Here is an 18,689-nt window from a genome sequence, read left to right as displayed (position 1 = left end):
CAACACACGTTATTTATTTAATGTCACACAACACAAACTTTTAGACCAGGTATTTGTCTTTTTTTGGGAAAGGAACACTCGGATCATTTAATGTCATCGATCAACGTGTTTTAGACATTCCTAAAATACGTAAATTTTTCCTTGAATTCATGCAGATAAAAAATTACTAATATTAACGTGTTTTAAGTACCACCGTGCAAGCTTATCAGGTAAATTGCCAGGCGTTATATAATCTGTGCCTTCTGTCAACTTATTTCACCCCCCACCCCCCTCCTACTAGTTAACAGATGGCATGGCCAACAAAGTGTCCACTCAGCAAATGGTACAGACTGGTGCAGTTGAACAGAATTTGTCACAGTGCAAAAAATGACACATTGCAAGTTGGATAACCGATGGGTTTTCAGGCTTGGTAACTGGAAATTGGATAAGTTAATTGGTTGCAAAGTTTCTTGTGTAGATTGTTACTTGGAAGCCTAGTTAGGAGGCAGATAAAGTCACGGGGTGGTTGATTATCACTTTAGCAAACTTACTGTCATTCTGATTGCTTATTAAGGTCATTGCTTGATTAAGCAATCATCTATGAGGCTGGTTAATTTATAAACTGCTCATTGCTGGTTGCTTGATCAGTTACCAGTTTATTTGAGAGACAACTATCACACTATTGTTAGGTAGGCCAGGTTGAGTCACAAACCGTACCTCTCCATAACAAAGGCTCACCCTCTTAAAAGTGTGCTGTACTTGGCCCTTCCCCCCCTCTCCAACCATTATATAAACGGAGTGGTAGCTCCTGCGATCTCTCATTTACTTGATACAGCTGTCGTGGCTGTGACGGTTCCACCTGAAGACGGAAGCTTGTGTTGCCCCCGAAACGTCGTGATTTTTATTTTATTTTACTTTTATTAATTTTAATGTTTTTACCTACGTGACTTTACCGAAAAAACCTAAGAATATGAATCCTTGCAGTCACGAAAGCTTCAAATCTAGAGTTACCAGTTTGATTGCATAATTGGGTTCCAGGATCACGGTTTAATTTGGTAACCGGTCTTGAGAATGGTTAATTGAGCAATTGGTCCCGGGGATGGTTAACGGCGTGAGTAATTGATGAGCAGGCCGCTCGCCTCGTTGCTTCGCTCGCTGCTTGCTCTTTAATCAATTGTATAATTCCGTAGGGGGCCCGACGTCATCGCGGGAGTGATGATCCGGCTGCCTGTTGCGCTGCAGGACCTCCAGGCCAACAACATGCAGGGAGTGTTGCGTCACATGCCCTTGAACTGCTGCATTATGGCCGAGAGCTGCAGTGCTCGCTTGTTCAGAGCCGCCTCCTGCTCCCTCAGCTGGGCAAGCTGCACCACCAGGTCATCCTGCACAAAACACAAACGTCCCCCGTGTGGACTTTTAACCTTCTCCCTTTCCGAGACGACTGTGAGTTGCAGGGTGTGGGTCCCGTTCGCTGCTGGATCTCGGAAGACGCATGCGGTTCGCCATTGATTGTATTTGGGGAGGCGTAGCGCCGTTGTTTTTAAAGACATTGTACTCACCGCAGAGAAGTGTAGCGACACGAATGCCGCGCTCTATGATAGCTGGCACCAGGCTGGTGCCACACGCCCTCTCGCATGGCCTTGTGGGAGCCGCCGTACAGATAAAGTTGTTTTATTTCAGTTATTCGTCCGCTTCGGCAGTTGGGGCTGTTGCATCTCATCGGGGGATCGTCGAGGATTGCGGCGACTCGGGGAGGCCTTCGTCCTGACGTTGATTATTTATTAATTCGGTGTCTGCGTTTGACACCGTGATTCATAGAGTTTGGAGGTCATCACCGGTCAGATCATTGGCTTCCTCGGGAAGGCCCCGGTACCGATTGAGGGGGATGCGATGGGAACGCTGAATCCACTGCCTCCCAACTGTGGATTGGTCGTGGTTGGTGATGATGATGTGTGAGGCGTAGAGGTGGTGTGGCTAGCACGACACCTGGCTGCCCTTATCTCCCCCTTTCTATATGCGTGTACGCCGCACCAGGTGCGCTATTTAGAGAAATTCCAGACGCGGTTCAGATATCACTCGCAACCACGGATGTTAGCTGAGGCTGGGAATTGTAATAGCTAGTTGAGTTAATATTGCAGGTCACATGGCCACACAAATACAAAGATCCCCCATATAGCCTTAAACAGACTGTCGGGGCAAGTGCTGTTAGCGAGTACCTATGAAGGCGGCACGGCAAAAGGGGGTAAATGGCCAGCACCACACTCGGCCGCCTTTGTCTCCCTAGTAGCAAAATGTACACACCACACCAGACACTCATTTGAGGCTGTGTCAACCTAGGGGAGTCCCAGGACTGGTTAAGATTATTGTCGCCGGTGTTGGACGTGAGCGGGAATCAAACCTGGGTTGCCAGGTTCGTAGTGAAGCGCCGCTAACCGCTACTCTCCCTCTCCCCACACACAGGGCCGGATTGAGGTTCTTACAGGCCCTATGCACTTCTGTTTCGTAGGCCTTCAGTGATAACTCGCTAGAGTTGTAACTGCTGCTGCTGCTGCCCCATGCTACTACCGCCACTGTCACTGCGCTTGTTTCACGCGGACTTCGAATTGTGAAGGGGAGCGTTCTTTTTAAATCCTTTATATTAAGTTCACTTGCTTGCTTGCGCGCTTACGACCGTGCAAATCTTTCGGTCGTTTTTTAACCCACTTCCCGTGATCCAATCGAGCTGACATTTTGCACACAGACTCGTTGTGCGTGACAATTTATTTTCGTAAAAGTGTAAAAATTTTTCCAAAATTTTACACTTTTTAGGAAAAAATAAATAATATTTAATTACCAATTGCTTAATGGTGGCAGGCAATCATCTGACCCATAGGTGGCAGCCATCTCAAGCCAGAGGACGAGAGGACTCTAGCCGCCACGCATATAAAGGATTTATAGTGAAAAACTTTGTTTTTACGGGTTAATTTTTTTTAAGCTAAAGCTGATTTAAAAAAAAAATCTGTCTCCGACCAACCATAGGACAACAACGCTCGTCTTCCCCTTGCACTACTCTCTATTGAGAATGAGATTGCGCGAAAAACACCACTTGAAGATGTTACTGCTAATTTTGCAATAAAAAAAAATCTCGAAAAATTCATCTCCGGTTTTAATTCCTCTCTCACCTTATGAACTCTGCCTCGTTGTACATACACTGTGCCTATCCATTGCTATATAAATGTATTTATTGAAGAAGATATCTTGGATACATTTTTTTTTTATCATACAAACAAGCAAAAAACATGGTAACATTTTTGTTTTTGTCGGCCCTTTAGTTTTTGTAGGATAATACGGCCCTGTCCACACACACACACAAAGACAAAGATCCCCCAGTATAGCCTCCACAAACTTTTGGGGCAAGTGCTGTTAGCAAGCAACAAACCACACACACACACGTGTATATACATATACACAGACACACATGTATATACAGTACATACACAGACAGACAAAGATCCCCTGTATAGCCTTAACAATGTTGGGGCAAGTGCTGTTAGCGAGCACCTATGAAGGCCGGCACGGCGCACGAGGGGTTGGGTGGCCAACACCACGCTCGGCCGCCTTTGTCTCCCTAGTGGCGATGTTTACTACACACTGCACTAGGTACTCATTTGAGGCTGAGTGGACCTAGGGGAGGCCCAGGACCGGTTCAGATAATCGTCACCGGTGTCGGCCATGAGCAGGAATCGAACTCGGGCCGCCAGATTCATAGCGAAGCGCGCTAACCGCGACACCAACGCTCCCCACACATATATATACACAGACACACACACAGACACATGGGCACCTTGACGATGCACAGCTGCCGCCGCTCGGCGTCGTTCTCTGCCGCGCGTGCTTTGAGCCACGCCTCGTTCTGACTGCGGTGTCGCTCCAGCATCTCCTGCAGTTCCTGCCAGAGGCAAGGTGGGTGGAACGCCGCTCACCGTTACGTTATCGCTTCGCTCCCGTGCGGTGACGGACTGAGTCGAAACATTGGTCTCAGGTATTTGTAAACACACCGCCCCAAATTCGAGCTATGGGACATTTTTTTTGTTAAAATGGGTTGTGGGATGACAAACTGTGTAGCCCTAGTCGCTAGATCTTCGATGTGACGACGTGTGAGCGTGATTTTGCTGTGCGGTCTGATTTGACAATTTGGACCGGGTCCACAGATAAATTGGCCGGTGAGAAATAATCTTTGGTTGCTGCCGAATATGGGGACTTAATGCCAACTGAGAGTGTACGGTAAATATAAACGATGCAGCGTACACAGGTAATAGCATATGTTAATAAAAATAAATAAATATATATATAGCAGTTGGATGAGTGGGCATGTTTACCCTTAGCCCCCACCCTCCCCGACATCGTCAACCAATCGCGGCGTAGCTCGGTGTTCGGTGGGGAGGTGCATGGGTGGGCGGAATTCCGGATATGCACGACAGACAGACAGACAAATAATCCCTGGTGGGCAGTGTGGAACCTGTTGTTCCTACCTGTATTAACACTGTACTCACCGTAATATTAGACAATTCCAAGCAATGGGAATATTTATTTATTTACATACTATCTACAACCTCTGCCTATCTTTAGATTTGAAGCTTTCGTGACTGCAAGGATTCATATGCTTAGGTTTTTTCGGTAAAGTCACGTAGGTAAAACATCAAAATTAATAAAAAATTAAATAAAATAAAAATCACGACGTTTCGGAGGCAACACAAGTCTCCGTCATCAGGTGGGACCGTCACAGCCAGATTAGCTGCATCAAGTGAGGCAATGATTCAAGATGTAATCCCTTAAAAGCAAGTTGAGGGGGAGAAGAGGGGGGGGGGGAGCTCATCAGTCAGTACTCTCGTCATTGTTCAGCCAGCATTGGTATAAACATGGGCATTTTCGTTCTTTTCTATCATGTGTATCAGGCCTCCCCTCCCCCCTCTCTGTCCAATGCGTTGGCGTGTGCAGCAGTAGTCGCTTGCGCTCAACCGCGTCCACGCCGTCGCCCATCCTTTTGGCCCCTCCCCCTCCCGATGCGTTGTACGTGGCACTCCGTGCCGTCTTTGAGCCCCGCCCCCCTCCCTCCCGATACGTTCCATTCATTGGCTACCACATTCTGATGAGCTCCCCCCCCCCCTCTCCTCCCCCCTCAACTTGCTTTTAAGGGATTACATCTTGAATCATTGCCTCACTTGATGCAGCTAATCTGGCTGTGACGGTCCCACCTGATGACGGAGACTTGTGTTGCCTCCGAAACGTCGTGATCTTTATTTTATTTTATTTTTTATTAATTTTGATGTTTTACCTACGTGACTTTACCGAAAAAACCTAAGAATACTCTGCCTATCTTCTTGGTTCTTTCGGTAAAGTCACATAGAATGGAAATAATAAAATAATAAAAATAAAACATAGTAAAATATTATTTTATAATAAAATAATAAAAATAAAACATAATAAGATGTTATTTTATTTTATTATGTTTTATTTTTATTATTTTATTATTTCCATCCTACGTTACTTTACCGAAATAACCAAGAAGATGAATCCCTGCAGTCACGAAAGCTTTAAATCGAAACCTCTGCCTAATCCACTTAACCCTGGATGGCTGCATCAACTCCCACTATTTCCACAGGCACTGTTTCCGCACCGCCGATTAGCACGGTTGGCTACGTATGGTGTGAAAGAAGTTCGACGCACATACGTACGTACGTACGACAGCCCAGCCCCTCACCTCCTGCTGACGCCTGTAGGTGACAGCGTACAGCGCCTTCTCCTCCTGCAGGACGAGCCGAGCCTGGGTCAACTCCGCACGCTCCCTGTAGGAATAAGTTCGCCGCATTTACTGGATCATCAAGTGAGGGAGACCTGCATTTCACCGCTCCCACTCCTCCTCCACCCCCCCAACACCTCATCCACCTCCCCACACTGCCCCCCCCCCCGGGGAGACAACGGCAACTAGGCATTGAATTAGCCACACCACCTCATCGGCCTTAAACAGGTGCTCGCTAACAACACTTGCCTCAGCAGTGGATAGAGGCAAGAGTCAATGATGTGTGTGTGTATATGTATGTGTGTGTGGAAAGTGCTGTTATCTACTCTGTGTGGACCAGAGGTCTCGGGAGGTAGTTCTGTGACATCCATTTCCGTGGGCCGATCTCCATCATGAAAGGTTGGCACTGCTCTGCTAGAGATCCCCAGCTCGCGTCTCGCGACGTGACGCCGATTTTGCAATCGGGATCAAATTGGGGAAAACATTTAAAAAAACGAAACTATTTTTAAATCCTTTATATTAAGTTGACTTGCTTGCTTGCGCACTTACGACCGTGCAAATCTTTCGGTCGTTTTTTAACCCACTTCCCGTGATCCAATCGAGCTGACATTTTGCACACAGACTCGTTGTGCGTGACAATTTATTTTCGTGAAAATTTTTTTCCAACATTTTCAACATTTTAGGAATTTTTTTTTATATTTAATTACCAATTGCTTAATGGTGGCAGGCAATCATCTGACCCATAGGTGGCAGCCATCTCAAGCCAGAGGACGAGAGGACTCTAGCCGCCCGTTTCAAAGACCAATGTGGGCTGGGTTGTGGCCCATTGAACACGTACTGTAATTTATTTGCCACGCATATAAATAATTTATAGTGAAAAACTTTGTTTTTACGGGTTAATTTTTTATTTACCAGGCAAGGCCCATTGAGCTCAATAGCTCTTTCTCAGAAGCTACCTGGCAATCACAAATGATAGCTCAACACAGTGGCTTAACTTGTGGAAATGTATAGCAGTAGCCAAATACTCTGAATGGAAGAAACCTGTTCAAAACATCAATTGCGATTTAACTCAAATAGCTGACATTTCACATTTTTTTCCCAACCGACAAACGCTGTAGAAATTGGGCAGCAGATACTCTGCCCCCCAAACCCCCACCCCATACCCCCCCCTCCCCCCCGTGCTGGTACGCACGCATTGAGTCGTCGGTGCCTCACGTCCAGGGCGTCCAGCGCCTTGCGGATGCCCTGTGCCGCCTCCGCCCGCAGTTCTGGGAAGGGCGGCTCTGGAGGGCACGACCCCTACACGTGCACACACAGACAGAGATGCCAGGAGCCCTCGCTGTGAGTCTATATGCTAGTCTGTGGGTTTATATACGTGACATTATGGGTCAATAAGTAAGTCTGTGGGCCAATATGTGAGTTTATTGGCATATATGTCAGCTTATGGCTCTTTACATAAGGCTGTGGAGTAGATATGTGAATCTATGGGTCTATATCAGGGGTTCTTAACCTTAACTGCAGCCTGCACCCCTTTGGTTCTCAGAAAGGGCATCTCGCACCCCCAGGGAGTGCGTGCACCCCAGGTTAAGAACCACTGGTCTCTTTGGAAGTATATGGTAAGTATGGGAGCCGATGGGTCTATATGTAGGTCTATGGTTCACGGTGGCATAGCGTGGTTGGCATGGAACCTTGCGCAATGAATGATATGGGGTCGCCTGTCCCATTTCCCCCCCTCCCTAACACCGATTCATAGCCCAGCATGTGGGCCCCTCTGGCCCATGCGCCCTGATGCAGTTACACCGCCTGTGCACACTCGACACTTGCGCCACTCGTCACCCTGCTGCTGCTGCTGCTGGCTAGCAGTGTGATGCTGGTGGTGTTGGCGGTGCGGTGCTGGCGGTGCGGTGTTTGTGGTGTGGTGCTGGTGGTGCGGTGTTGGTGGTGTGGTGTGGTGTTGATGGTGCGGTGTTTGTGGTGTGGTGCTGGTGGTGCGGTGTTGGTGGTGTGGTGTGGTGTTGGTGGTGCGGTGTTGGTGGTGCGGTGTTGGTGGTGCGGTGTTGGTGGTGCGGTGTTGGTGGTGTGGTGTGGTGTGGTGTTGGTGGTGTGGTGTTGGTGGTGTGGTGTTGGTGGTGCGGTGTTGGTGGTGTGGTGTTGGTGGTGCGGTGTTGGTGGTGTGGTGTTGGCGGTGTGGTGCGGTGTTGGTGGTGCGGTGTTGGCGGTGCGGTGTTGGCGGTGCGGTGTTGGCGGTGCGGTGCTGGTGGTGCGGTGTTGGTGGTGTGGTGTTGGCGGTTCAGTGTTGGTGGTGTGGTGTTGGTGGTGTGGTGCTGGCGGTGCGGTGTTGGTGGTGCGGTGTTGGTGGTGTGGTGCTGGCGGTGCGGTGTTGGTGGTGTGGTGTTGGTGGTGTGGTGCTGGCGGTGCGGTGTTGGTGGTGTGGTGTTGGTGGTGTGGTGTTGGTGGTGTGGTGCTGGCGGTGCGGTGTTGGTGGTGTGGTGTTGGTGGTGTGGTGTTGGTGGTGTGGTGCTGGCGGTGCGGTGTTGGCGGTGCGGTGCTGGCGGTGCGGTGTTGGTGGTGTGGTGTTGGTGGTGTGGTGCTGGCGGTGCGGTGCTGGTGGTGCGGTGCTGGCGGTGCGGTGTTGGTGGCGTGGTGTTGGTGGTGTGGTGCTGGCGGTGTGGTGTTGGCGGTTCAGTGTTGGCGGTGCGGTGTTGGTGGTGTGGTGCTGGCGGTGCGGTGCTGGCGGTGCGGTGTTGGTGGTGTGGTGTTGGTGGTGCGGTGTTGGTGGTGCGGTGTTGGCGGTGCGGTGCTGGTGGTGCGGTGCTGGCGGTGCGGTGTTGGTGGTGTGGTGTTGGTGGTGTGGTGCTGGCGGTGTGGTGTTGGCGGTTCAGTGTTGGCGGTGCGGTGTTGGTGGTGTGGTGCTGGCGGTGCGGTGCTGGCGGTGCGGTGTTGGTGGTGTGGTGTTGGTGGTGTGGTGTTGGTGGTGCGGTGTTGGTGGTGCGGTGTTGGCGGTGCGGTGTTGGTGGTGCGGTGTTGGTGGCGCGGTGTTGGTGGCATACGGGAGGAGTGGGGGAGGAGTCCGTGCTGGCCTGCTTGGGTGGCTCGCTCAACTCGTACTTTACTCTCGGAATTCGTGTCGCTATGAAACTGTAACATATCATCATCATCATCTTACCTCCATTATCATCTCACTTTTAGCTACACCATCATCATACCTCCATCATCGTCACTATTAGCTCCATCATCATCATAACTCCATCATCACCGCACCTCCGATTAGCACGGTGGGCGAGGTACAGTGCGAAAGAAGTTCAACATACGTACATCATCCTCGCAGTTTCATTATCATGTCTCCATCATCCTCACCATTAGCTCCTTCATCATCATCATTTCTCCATCAGCATCCTCAACTTTTAGCTTCACCATCATTGCTGTGATCATAATCTCAACCCACCTGGTGTTTATTTCCTGAAGCCCCATCTCCGACAGGATTTCCTTCATCACTGCACACACGCCATCACACCACGGGCAGGGGCACGCGTGTTGCTCGTGTGACTTATTTATCGAACCAAGCCACGTCGCAGTCAAACCCCACATTCACATAGACCAACGACTTGGCTGTATGTACTGCAAGTACGTTGAACTACTTTCACATCGTACGTAGCCAACCGCGCTAATCGGAAGTGCGGGGGAAGGACAACAAACTAAACACAAAATACAGTTCTCAAGAAAAAATCAGTTCTGGCCTTCATATTAAGTTCATCGGTGTCAAAGAAATGCGGAATCCATCTCATTTGAGGTGGATTTAGGAATTCGCTTCGGGTGGCATTCACAGGGGAGCAAGGACACAACAGAGGTTGTGCAAAGGGTCAATGCTTGACCTTTCCCTGCCCCCGTGTAAAACGCCAAATTGGAGTAAAGTCATCAAGCGCTATCGGCCGCACTGTATTGGCTGCAGAGGCCCAACCATAATAAAAACGCCCTCGTCACATCCACTTGCATTCAACGATTCACCTCCCCAGAGATTTGAAGAACGTTCACGATTTGAGTCAAGAATCCGTTTTGTATTCGTGTTTGCAATGTATGTTGAACTTCTTTCTCACCGTACGTAGCCAACAGGGATAATCGTAGGTGCATGGTGCGTCGTGTGTGTAGCATAGCAGTTAGCGCGCTGTGCTACGAACCGGGCGACCCGAGTTAAATTCTCGCTCACGGCCAATACAAGTGATGATTATATCTGAACCTGTCCTGGGCCTCATCTAGGTAGACACAGCCTCAGATGAGTACCTAGTGCAGTGTGTGTAAGCATCGCCACTAGGGAGACAAAGGCGGTCGGGCGTGGTGCCGGCCACCAACCTCCTCGTGTGCCGTTCCGGCCTTCATAGGTGCTGCTCGCTAACAGCACTTGCCCCAACAGTATGCTAAGACTATACGGGGGATCTGTGTCTTTGGTGTATGTTGTGATGTGCAGTGCCACCCACGTGGCTGCCGGTCCGAGGGGTTGATGAGCCGCATGGCCTTGACGTCGTTGCACTCCCGTTGCTCGTTAATCCCACCAAACACGTACAGCTGTGGACACGGCCTCGTTAGCGCAAACCAAACGCTCCCCTTGTCATCGGTCGCTGTCGTTGCGCAGCATGGCACGTTGAACAAGAGGCACAGCCATGTTGCCGGGACGTGTTACGATCAGATTCAATTGGCAAGCTGGTGTCGGCGCTGCAATAGAGGCGGTGACTGAGGTTGTCGTGGATGAGCAGTGATGGAAGTGCGGTGGATTAGGGGTATTGGAGGTGACGAGGGTGGTTTGTGGTGTTGCTGCTGGTGGTAGTGCAGTTATCTTTGGTTAAGGTGGTGAGGCTGCAACTGGTAGTGAAGGTGACTGGCGGCGACGATGGTAGCGGTGTTACAGCTGGTGATGGGTGTCGCTACTCGTGGTGAAACTGAAGCAGGCGATGACTAATTCTGGCGGTGGTCGTGGTAGCAGTGGTGTGGTTGTCGTGGTGATACTGCTGCTGCTGCTACTGCTGGTGATGATGATGGTGGTGGTGTTGTGGTCTCTGATGGATGTATACACACGTGGCCATGCAGAATGAACACCGTGTGGCTGTGTCTCTGTTCCGGCGCCAGCCCCATGTACAGCGGCACCTTCCACTTCATCTTGGCTGCGGGCATCGACAGAGACACCACGACAGAGCTACACACAACAAGTGCCTGTGCGCCAACTTAAATGTTGGCAATGCTGTCATATTATTGTAATGGAGGAAGCAGAGATGATTATAAAAGTGGACTGATGAATGATCATAAACAATGATGAACGATGATTATTGATTAATAACGATCATCTTGATAGATTTAGTGATGATAATGCATTATTGATGTGGATGTGATGATAATGAAAGATCAATGATGATGGTGATGATGATGATGTTGGAAATGATTGATTAATGGGGATTTAGTAATGGTGACGATCATCATCATCACATGATGGACAAATGGATGATGAAGGTGATGATGATTCATGATCATGATGAGGGCTTCACCGAGGCTGAGCTTGTGGAGGTCACCCAGCGATGTGCCATCTGTGCCACGCGTTCCTCCAAACACGTAAATATCCTACGCGCGGGCACAAGGACCAACACACAACATCTGTACAACCCCGTAAACTCTAGAGGCCTCTGAGTTGCGGCCACTACGTCTGCAAATTTGCGCGCGTTACAAATTGAACTATTATTATTATAATTGTTGGTAAGCGCCTATTAAGGGGTGCCGTGGTGGCGAAATGTTAAATACGTCACCTGGTGTACAGGAGGTCGTGGGTTTCATCCCAACCCTGACACCTGTATATTCGGAGTTTGCATGTTCTCCCCGTGGTCGCGTGGATTTTTCTCCGGGTCCTCCGTTTTATCCCTCAACATTTGGAAACGTGCGTTTAGAGTAATTGGCTGCTATAAATTTGCACGTGATAAGCCACTTCGTTGAGCTGTCGTTTGCAATAGCCAGGTCGCTTCTGAAAAAGAGCTACATAGCTCAGTGGCCCTTACCTGCTAAAATAAAAATTGTTTAATAGCAGTTTAACAAAACAAATTACTAACAGTTAATAAGAATTAGTTTAATAGTTTTTAAAACCTAGACCAGCATCCCCCACTTGCAACGGGGTGGTGTGGTCAGAACGGCACGCATCCATCTGCCTTATTAATCCAAATAGACTGTTGGGGCAAGTGCTCTTAGTGTGCACCTATTAAGGCCTGAACGGCACATGCGAGAATGGAGTGGTTGGATTCACGCCCGGTCACCTTGGTCTCCGCAGGACTGATATTGTTCACACACCACTACAAAGACAAAGACCCCCCAGTATAGCCTTAACAGACTGTTGGGACAAGTGTTGTTAGCTAGCACCTATGAAGGCCAGAACAGCACAGGAGGGGATGGGTTGGCTAGCCACCTTTGTCTACCTAGTGGCAAAGTTTTTACACATCGCGCTAGGAACTCAATTGAGGCTCCCGTGCTCACTGACACAAGGCAACAAAGACAAAAGTCCCCTGTGTAGCCTTCACAGACTATTGGGAAAGCCCAGCACGGCAGACCTAGGGGGTGGGTGGCCAGCACCACGCCCGGCCTTTTTGTCTCCCCAGTGGCGATGTTTACACATCGCACAAGGTACTCATTTAAGGCGGAGTCGACCTAGGGGAGGCCGAGGACCGGTTCAGATAATCGTCACTGGTGTTGGCCGTGAGCGGGAATCTAACTCAGGTCGCCGGGCTTGTAGCGCAGCGTACACACACCACCGCTCCTGGTGTGCACTCATTCAGTGGCGAGTCAACAGAATACCGACGTGAACACGATGCACCGGATACTCGTTAGGTTGACCTAAGAAACAGGCAGGCGAGTTTAAGACACCATCTGTTGGGCGTGTGCGCATGACCAGCTGTAGAATCTGCTGTAACATCACTCGCCCACACTGGGCTGTTAGTGAGCAGCCCAGAAAGTCTGTGGGTCAGCACTACTCCAGGCCAGCTTTGTCTCCGTAACACTGATGTTTACACGCCGCAATAGGCACTCACTGGTCTGTGTAGAACGCGGTGGCTGCATAATAGCAGCGGAGTGCACTGACGCGGTGACAATTTTTTTTAAATTAAATTGTCTTAGCAGCTCGGTGGTTAGAAAACGAAGCGGACACAGAAGCTCTTGACCTGTGCCGCTGCGTTATTTTTTGTCGGTTTACTCAACGCGTGACGTAGGTTCAAAAGTTCATGGATGAGAGGTGTGGGGTGAGAGGTTTTAGCCTGTCGCGTAGAGACTCGTCAACAGTAGCTGGGTGGCTCGCGGGGGGTGGAGGGAGCGATACGATGTCACTGCTGAGATCCTGGGTTTAAGTGCAGCAAGGTCTCGTATCTATCACTAATGTGTACAGTAGATAACTTTTATCAATTCACTGCTGTATGAGGGCCTCCCCATGCCATGCGGATCATGGCCGTGTTTTGACCATAGTTCATGCTCGACGGTGCTGGTTGGTCAAGGCGCTTATCATAAACACGGAGAGCATATAAATTGCAATACAAGTCGATTTTTCCTCCGCGGTGCTCTTACCCATCGCATAACATAGCCCCAATACCACCGATAACATCCCAGTGTGCACGGCGGTCATCCATCCTAGCACTACCCTATCTTGTGAAATCTGACGAGACCGGTGCATTCCAGGTTATTTGGTCACAGGCGTGTCACAACATGGCTGCACACAAAAAGAATACGCCCAACTTTTCAAATTTGGTGTTTCACTTAAACCAACCGTATTTCTAGATCTGACGGTTGTTAAATATTTTGATTGCGATTGCCACGTAACAAACGCCTCCTATAGCATTACTTGATTTGCTCAAAGAAAGTCCGGATCTCAAGAAATCTGTTTTTCAGGCGGGTTCTTCTGCATTGTTGATGTTTGCCCAATTCTGTTCATGATGAACGTTTCACTAATGCACAGAAGAATACTTTTTAAAAACCCACGCATATGAAGGAGAAAAAATGAAAGTGCTGCACAGATGGATTAACATTTCAATCAGGTGCTTTGCAATAATAATGTTTGCTGCCAGTGGAGTCCATCGTGTGTATGCAGGCAGTGCAACTACAGAGGGGCCACTGACCATAAGAACCCACGGACCATAGGAAGCATTTCATTCCTTGCACCAGGACCCATGCCAACCAGGCTATACCACTGTGGCCTATAGAGACCCATAGCCTCAGAGAGACACAAAGATTTTCATAGTTTCTATGTACAGTCTGTTGAACTTCTTCCTCACCGTACATAGCCAACCGTGTTAATCGGAGGTGGGGAGGAAGAACAACAAACTAAACACAACCATACATCTAAGGATTGTCTTATTAGCAAGGAAGTTGCACAGTGGCAACAGCCCAATCACCCCAGGAACAGAGCCTTGACCTCGGAGTATTTAGAAGGAGGCGATCTGGAGATCTCAGGGAGCTCGTTGCAGTGTCAAAATGTATCCATTTCTGTAAGTATCGTGGGCCTAACCCATTGAGTGCCATGGTGGCGAGATGTTAACTACCTCGCCTGGTTTACGGGAGGATATGAGTTCGATTCCGACCCTGACACCTGTATATTTGTAGTTTGCGTGTTCTCCTCCCGTGGTCATGTATATTTTTCTCCGGGTCTTGTGGTTTTTATCTCCACATTTAAAATCAACATCAATCGATGAGAGTATTTGGCTGCTATAAATGTCCACGTGATAAGCCATTTCACTGGGCTATCATTTGTGGCCAGGTCGCTTCTCAAAAAATAGCTATGGAGCTCAGTGGGCCTTACCTGATCAAATTCCAAAAGCAATAGTGAAATATTGCGGCGCTAACCCGTTGAGAGTGCCTTGTAGGTCAGCTGGAGTATGCGCACGCATGCACGCGCACACACACACACCTTGTAGGTGAGCTGGAAAATGCGCACGCATGCACGCGCGCACACACACACACACCTTGTCGTGGTGCGATGTCAACGAGTGGCAGCCTCGACCGCAGGGGGGCTCGCCTCGCACCTCGCACGCACTCCAGGAGAGCGTGGCTGCAGCAGCAGCAGCAACAACAAGACAAAGATTAGTGCTGGATCATTGATTCTTAACAATGTACCATTTTATAAGGGGACGTGTCTGTTGTCTTGGTGTGTTCTGGGACTGTTTGTGCTGTTCTTTTACTGCCTTCCCCAAGCTTGGGAATTGATGTACTAATGCAATTTTAACTTGTATACTTTATAAAAACCACGGTGGTTGTCAAGGAGGCCCCAAATCGTAGCTTTGGCCACTAGGAGGGGGGGGGGTCCAAAGCAACCCCTGCCTACACGCTGGTGACCTCCTGCTGTCATTCCATTCTGCTGCCCACCCAAGTTGCCATAGTAACTCATGGCTAATGCATTGCCGGTGATCGTTGCCAGCAATAATTGCTCTGAAATTGCCCTATCGGATCAAGGCTTGACTGGCTCTCGGGGGTTATTGTAGGCCAATTATATGACAAAGAAGTCAAGGATAATTATTAAACACAATTCAATTTGTGTATCCTGAGCCAAAAACATATATTTTAATAAATGTATCATCAATGCGTTGTTGCACGCCTCGTAAATAGGTTCGTACCAAACACATATATTTATACCGTAGCTTAAGATTTAAAAAATACACATGAAAAGATCAGCATAATTAAATGATACCGAGCGTGCCTGTTGCGCAGTGCTGACCCACAGCCGTGGTTGTAATTACGGTCCATGACCTTTGCAAGAGGTCTCATCAGTGGCAGACCCAGGGGTGGGGCTCAGGGGGTTATTGACCCCATCACCCACCCCCACCATGGTGGTTGGCTCGCTTTGCTCCCAACTCGCCCGCTTGAGTTCGATTCCCAGCCATGGATAACATCAGTGGCGATTATCTGAACTGGTTTCGGCCACCCCCCCCCCTAGGTCGACTCAGCCTTAAATTAATATACCTAGTGCAGGGGTCGGCAACCAAAATAACAAGAGACATTCTTCGAATTCGGTCAAAAAAAGTACTGCCAATACAGCAGTGCATGTGAATACAAGACGGTGGGTTCTTAATAAATAACGTCACGAAGCCCGACCCCTGACCTCGTGTGACGTGTAAAAATCAGTTCTGGGGAGATAAAGACGGCCAGCCGTGATACACGGCCACGCCACCCTTTCGTACGCTGTGCCGCCCTTGATAGGAAGAACTCACAAACAGCACTTGCCTCACCAGGCTATGTGGTCTGCATGGGAGATTTTTGTCTTTGTGTTGTTTGTAGCGTGCGTACCTGTGTCGAGGACGTACACGTCACTGTAGGACACTTTGTCGCTTCCTCCGATCCCTCCGAATACGTAGAGTAGCGTGCCGACAGCTGTCATGCCATGGTCACACCTGTCCAGCACATGCGACCGCCCGGTGTTTTATTTAGTCAGCATTGTTGATTTTGGTCACAGCCTTTGTCTAAATCAGTGGCCGGCAAGCTTGTGGCTCTGGAGACTCATGCGGCGCTTTAATGAGGACTGCTGCTTCGTGACAGTCATGTATTAAGGGTCAGCGTCTCGTATTCAACAAGTGCATTGCGCGCTCTTATTACAGATTATTTTTTGTTTACAAAAATGGCTATTTTTGTTATTTTGGTTGCCGACCCCTGGTCTAAATGAAGAACAATTTGTGGACGATTCGTCAAGTATAAGTCGGTGGATTTAATTCAGGTATTCTCTTAGTCTACTGGTCAAACACTCTTTTGTTAGTACATGAACTGAGAGGCCAGAGACATAGTGGATACTCTCTCTGGCTGCTGTATTTATGTGCTGTGAATAAGGCGCATTGCCAGAATCTTCGTCTGTTATATATTTTTCCTTTTAAGGCCACGGTGTTATCGACAAATGCGTTGCGGTGTATTGTGATTTTAAGTTCATTGTGCATGTGCAGCACTGCCAATGCAGCTGCATCGCCAAATAATGTTATCTATGTTGATGCGAGGATTGGGCAATTTCCCCCAATATCAATATTATAACCAAGCCGGCTAATCAGTGAACTCGGTAAATCTTAATATATACATGTAGCCAATTATCAAGGTTGAACATCTTCAGTGCACTGCTGTCTCGAATCACGTTCTAACATTATCTTAAGTCTGCACCTTCATTCGGACTCGTTAATTTCGTCTCTTCACAGACGGTCACGCATTGATCTTTGGTGGGAAGTCATAGTCTAGTGGTGATGGTGGTGATGATAATTATAGTAGTGGGTCGTTGTCATCGTTGTACTTGATGATTTTTATCGACTCATAGTGAACGCTGACTTACTTTTAAAAAATGTATCACTAATTTTGTTGACAACATTAACAATGCACGTGACCGGGTATGCACTACACAAACAACCTGCTTCTAGTGTTCCCGAATGTCCCCGTTTGTCGGATTACATGGTGAAAAATCAACCAGTGTCTCCCATCACCAGTCGTGGGTGGGGTTTAGTCAGCGGTGTGAGATGTGAATATGGACTAAAGCATATCCATAGATTGTGAGGTCGGAGGATACCAGGCGCTTTGCATTCCGGGCGATTCAATTATATTTGGTAATCGGCGAAGGAATCTAAGCAGGCTTGAGCCTGGAAAGTGTGTGGATGGGTGCGGGGCCAACACCAGTAACGATAATCTAAAATGGTCGTGGGCCTTCCCTAGGTCGACTCAGTTTCAAATGAGTACCTGGTGCAGTGTGTACAAACATCGCCACTGGGGATACAAAGGTGGTCAGGCATGGTGCTGGCCACCTTCCGCCTCGTGTACCATTCCGGCCTTCATACTGTAGGTACTCGCTAACAGCATTTGCTCCAAGTCTGTTAAGGCTATACGGGGGGTCTTTGTCTACTCAGCATACCACCGGGTGTTATAGGCTGCTGCGTGGCTACATTGCGGGCAACAGCAGGAAGTGCAGCACAATCCAATATTGAACTGTTCCATGCTCCCAAGGCCCGTTCCCGCATAACCAACATGGTAGAGTATGGTCAAATAACCCCCACAACCCACGCGATGTGGGGAGACCTCCATCTAGCAGTGGACTGACAAAGGGCTGTGAGGTTTACGCCTTTGAATGAGTTCCTGGTGCGCTGTGTGCACATCAGCGCTTTGGAGGCAAAGGTGGCCAGACGTAAATCACAACAGCCACAACGGCTCCCTCGTCGTGTGCCTTGCCTGCCCTAATAGGCGCTCGGTAACAACTCCCACATCCACATGTTGCACACTCGAAATGACGGACGTGGGCAGGTGCTCCAAATCGAGGGCAAACACATTTATTGTGGTTAATCTGTAAAATGCAACAGCACGTGTGTCACACACAGCAATTCTTCCAAGTCGCCATTAACCATGTAGCTGGTGTTCATGTGCGATTTATTCAATAACCCTGCCAGCCACCTACAGGCCCAACTCAGTCATCACATGCTGCTGTACACACATGCACATCAGGACTTTCACAGAACCACACTTTACTCCCTTGCTGCACAAGGATATAATTAAAAGAGTGATCCGTTCCTAATGTGCCACACACAGTCTGCGTGGCTGTAGACCGTCGAAGATATCTCTGTGGTAGTGAGTCACAGCGCTTGCGAGTCAGCACACTTGACGATGCTTGGAAAGCCAAGGGAGTTCGCAAGAAGTTTACGAACAAACATCTCCTAAGAGCCCCCGATGGCTACAATCCCTGGCTACGATCTTCCGTCACTCCTTATGGGCCGCAAACTCTAAACCCTCATCCGCACACACAAACAATGGCAGATGCGGATACTTCATGATGGCAAAAAATGGAAAATGCAAAAATAAAAACTCTGTTGAAATGTGTGGCGACTGTGGGCTCCACCCAGAACAGACCATGGAACAGACAGCGACTCAATGCCCGATTCACAAATACAAGTGAACATATTGGTAGCACACCGGTGCA

General features: G+C 48.8%; 1 protein-coding gene across 1 annotated transcript in view; it reads right to left on the bottom strand.

The window, feature by feature from the left end:
• Positions 1-275: 275 nt before the first annotated feature.
• LOC144947601 (kelch domain-containing protein 3-like) overlaps positions 276-18,689 on the bottom strand; it is a 32,534-nt gene continuing 14,120 nt past the window's right edge. Inside the window, exons 8-18 of the mRNA XM_078876811.1 lie at positions 16,046-16,149; positions 14,728-14,813; positions 11,290-11,362; positions 10,826-10,911; positions 10,231-10,318; positions 9,204-9,252; positions 8,809-8,896; positions 6,951-7,057; positions 5,720-5,804; positions 3,803-3,907; positions 276-1,361 (exon numbers count right to left, since the gene is read on the bottom strand). Coding sequence (XP_078732937.1) covers positions 1,257-1,361; positions 3,803-3,907; positions 5,720-5,804; positions 6,951-7,057; positions 8,809-8,896; positions 9,204-9,252; positions 10,231-10,318; positions 10,826-10,911; positions 11,290-11,362; positions 14,728-14,813; positions 16,046-16,149 — 976 coding nt within the window. The 3' untranslated portion in view covers positions 276-1,256. The remainder of the gene's footprint in view (positions 1,362-3,802; positions 3,908-5,719; positions 5,805-6,950; positions 7,058-8,808; positions 8,897-9,203; positions 9,253-10,230; positions 10,319-10,825; positions 10,912-11,289; positions 11,363-14,727; positions 14,814-16,045; positions 16,150-18,689) is intronic.

The sequence above is a fragment of the Lampetra fluviatilis genome, chromosome 46 (assembly GCF_964198595.1).
Source record: "Lampetra fluviatilis chromosome 46, kcLamFluv1.1, whole genome shotgun sequence".
Lineage (NCBI taxonomy): Eukaryota > Metazoa > Chordata > Hyperoartia > Petromyzontiformes > Petromyzontidae > Lampetra > Lampetra fluviatilis.
The sequence above is the reverse complement of the archived record's forward strand: the minus strand, read 5'-3'. Positions and strand labels throughout refer to the sequence as shown.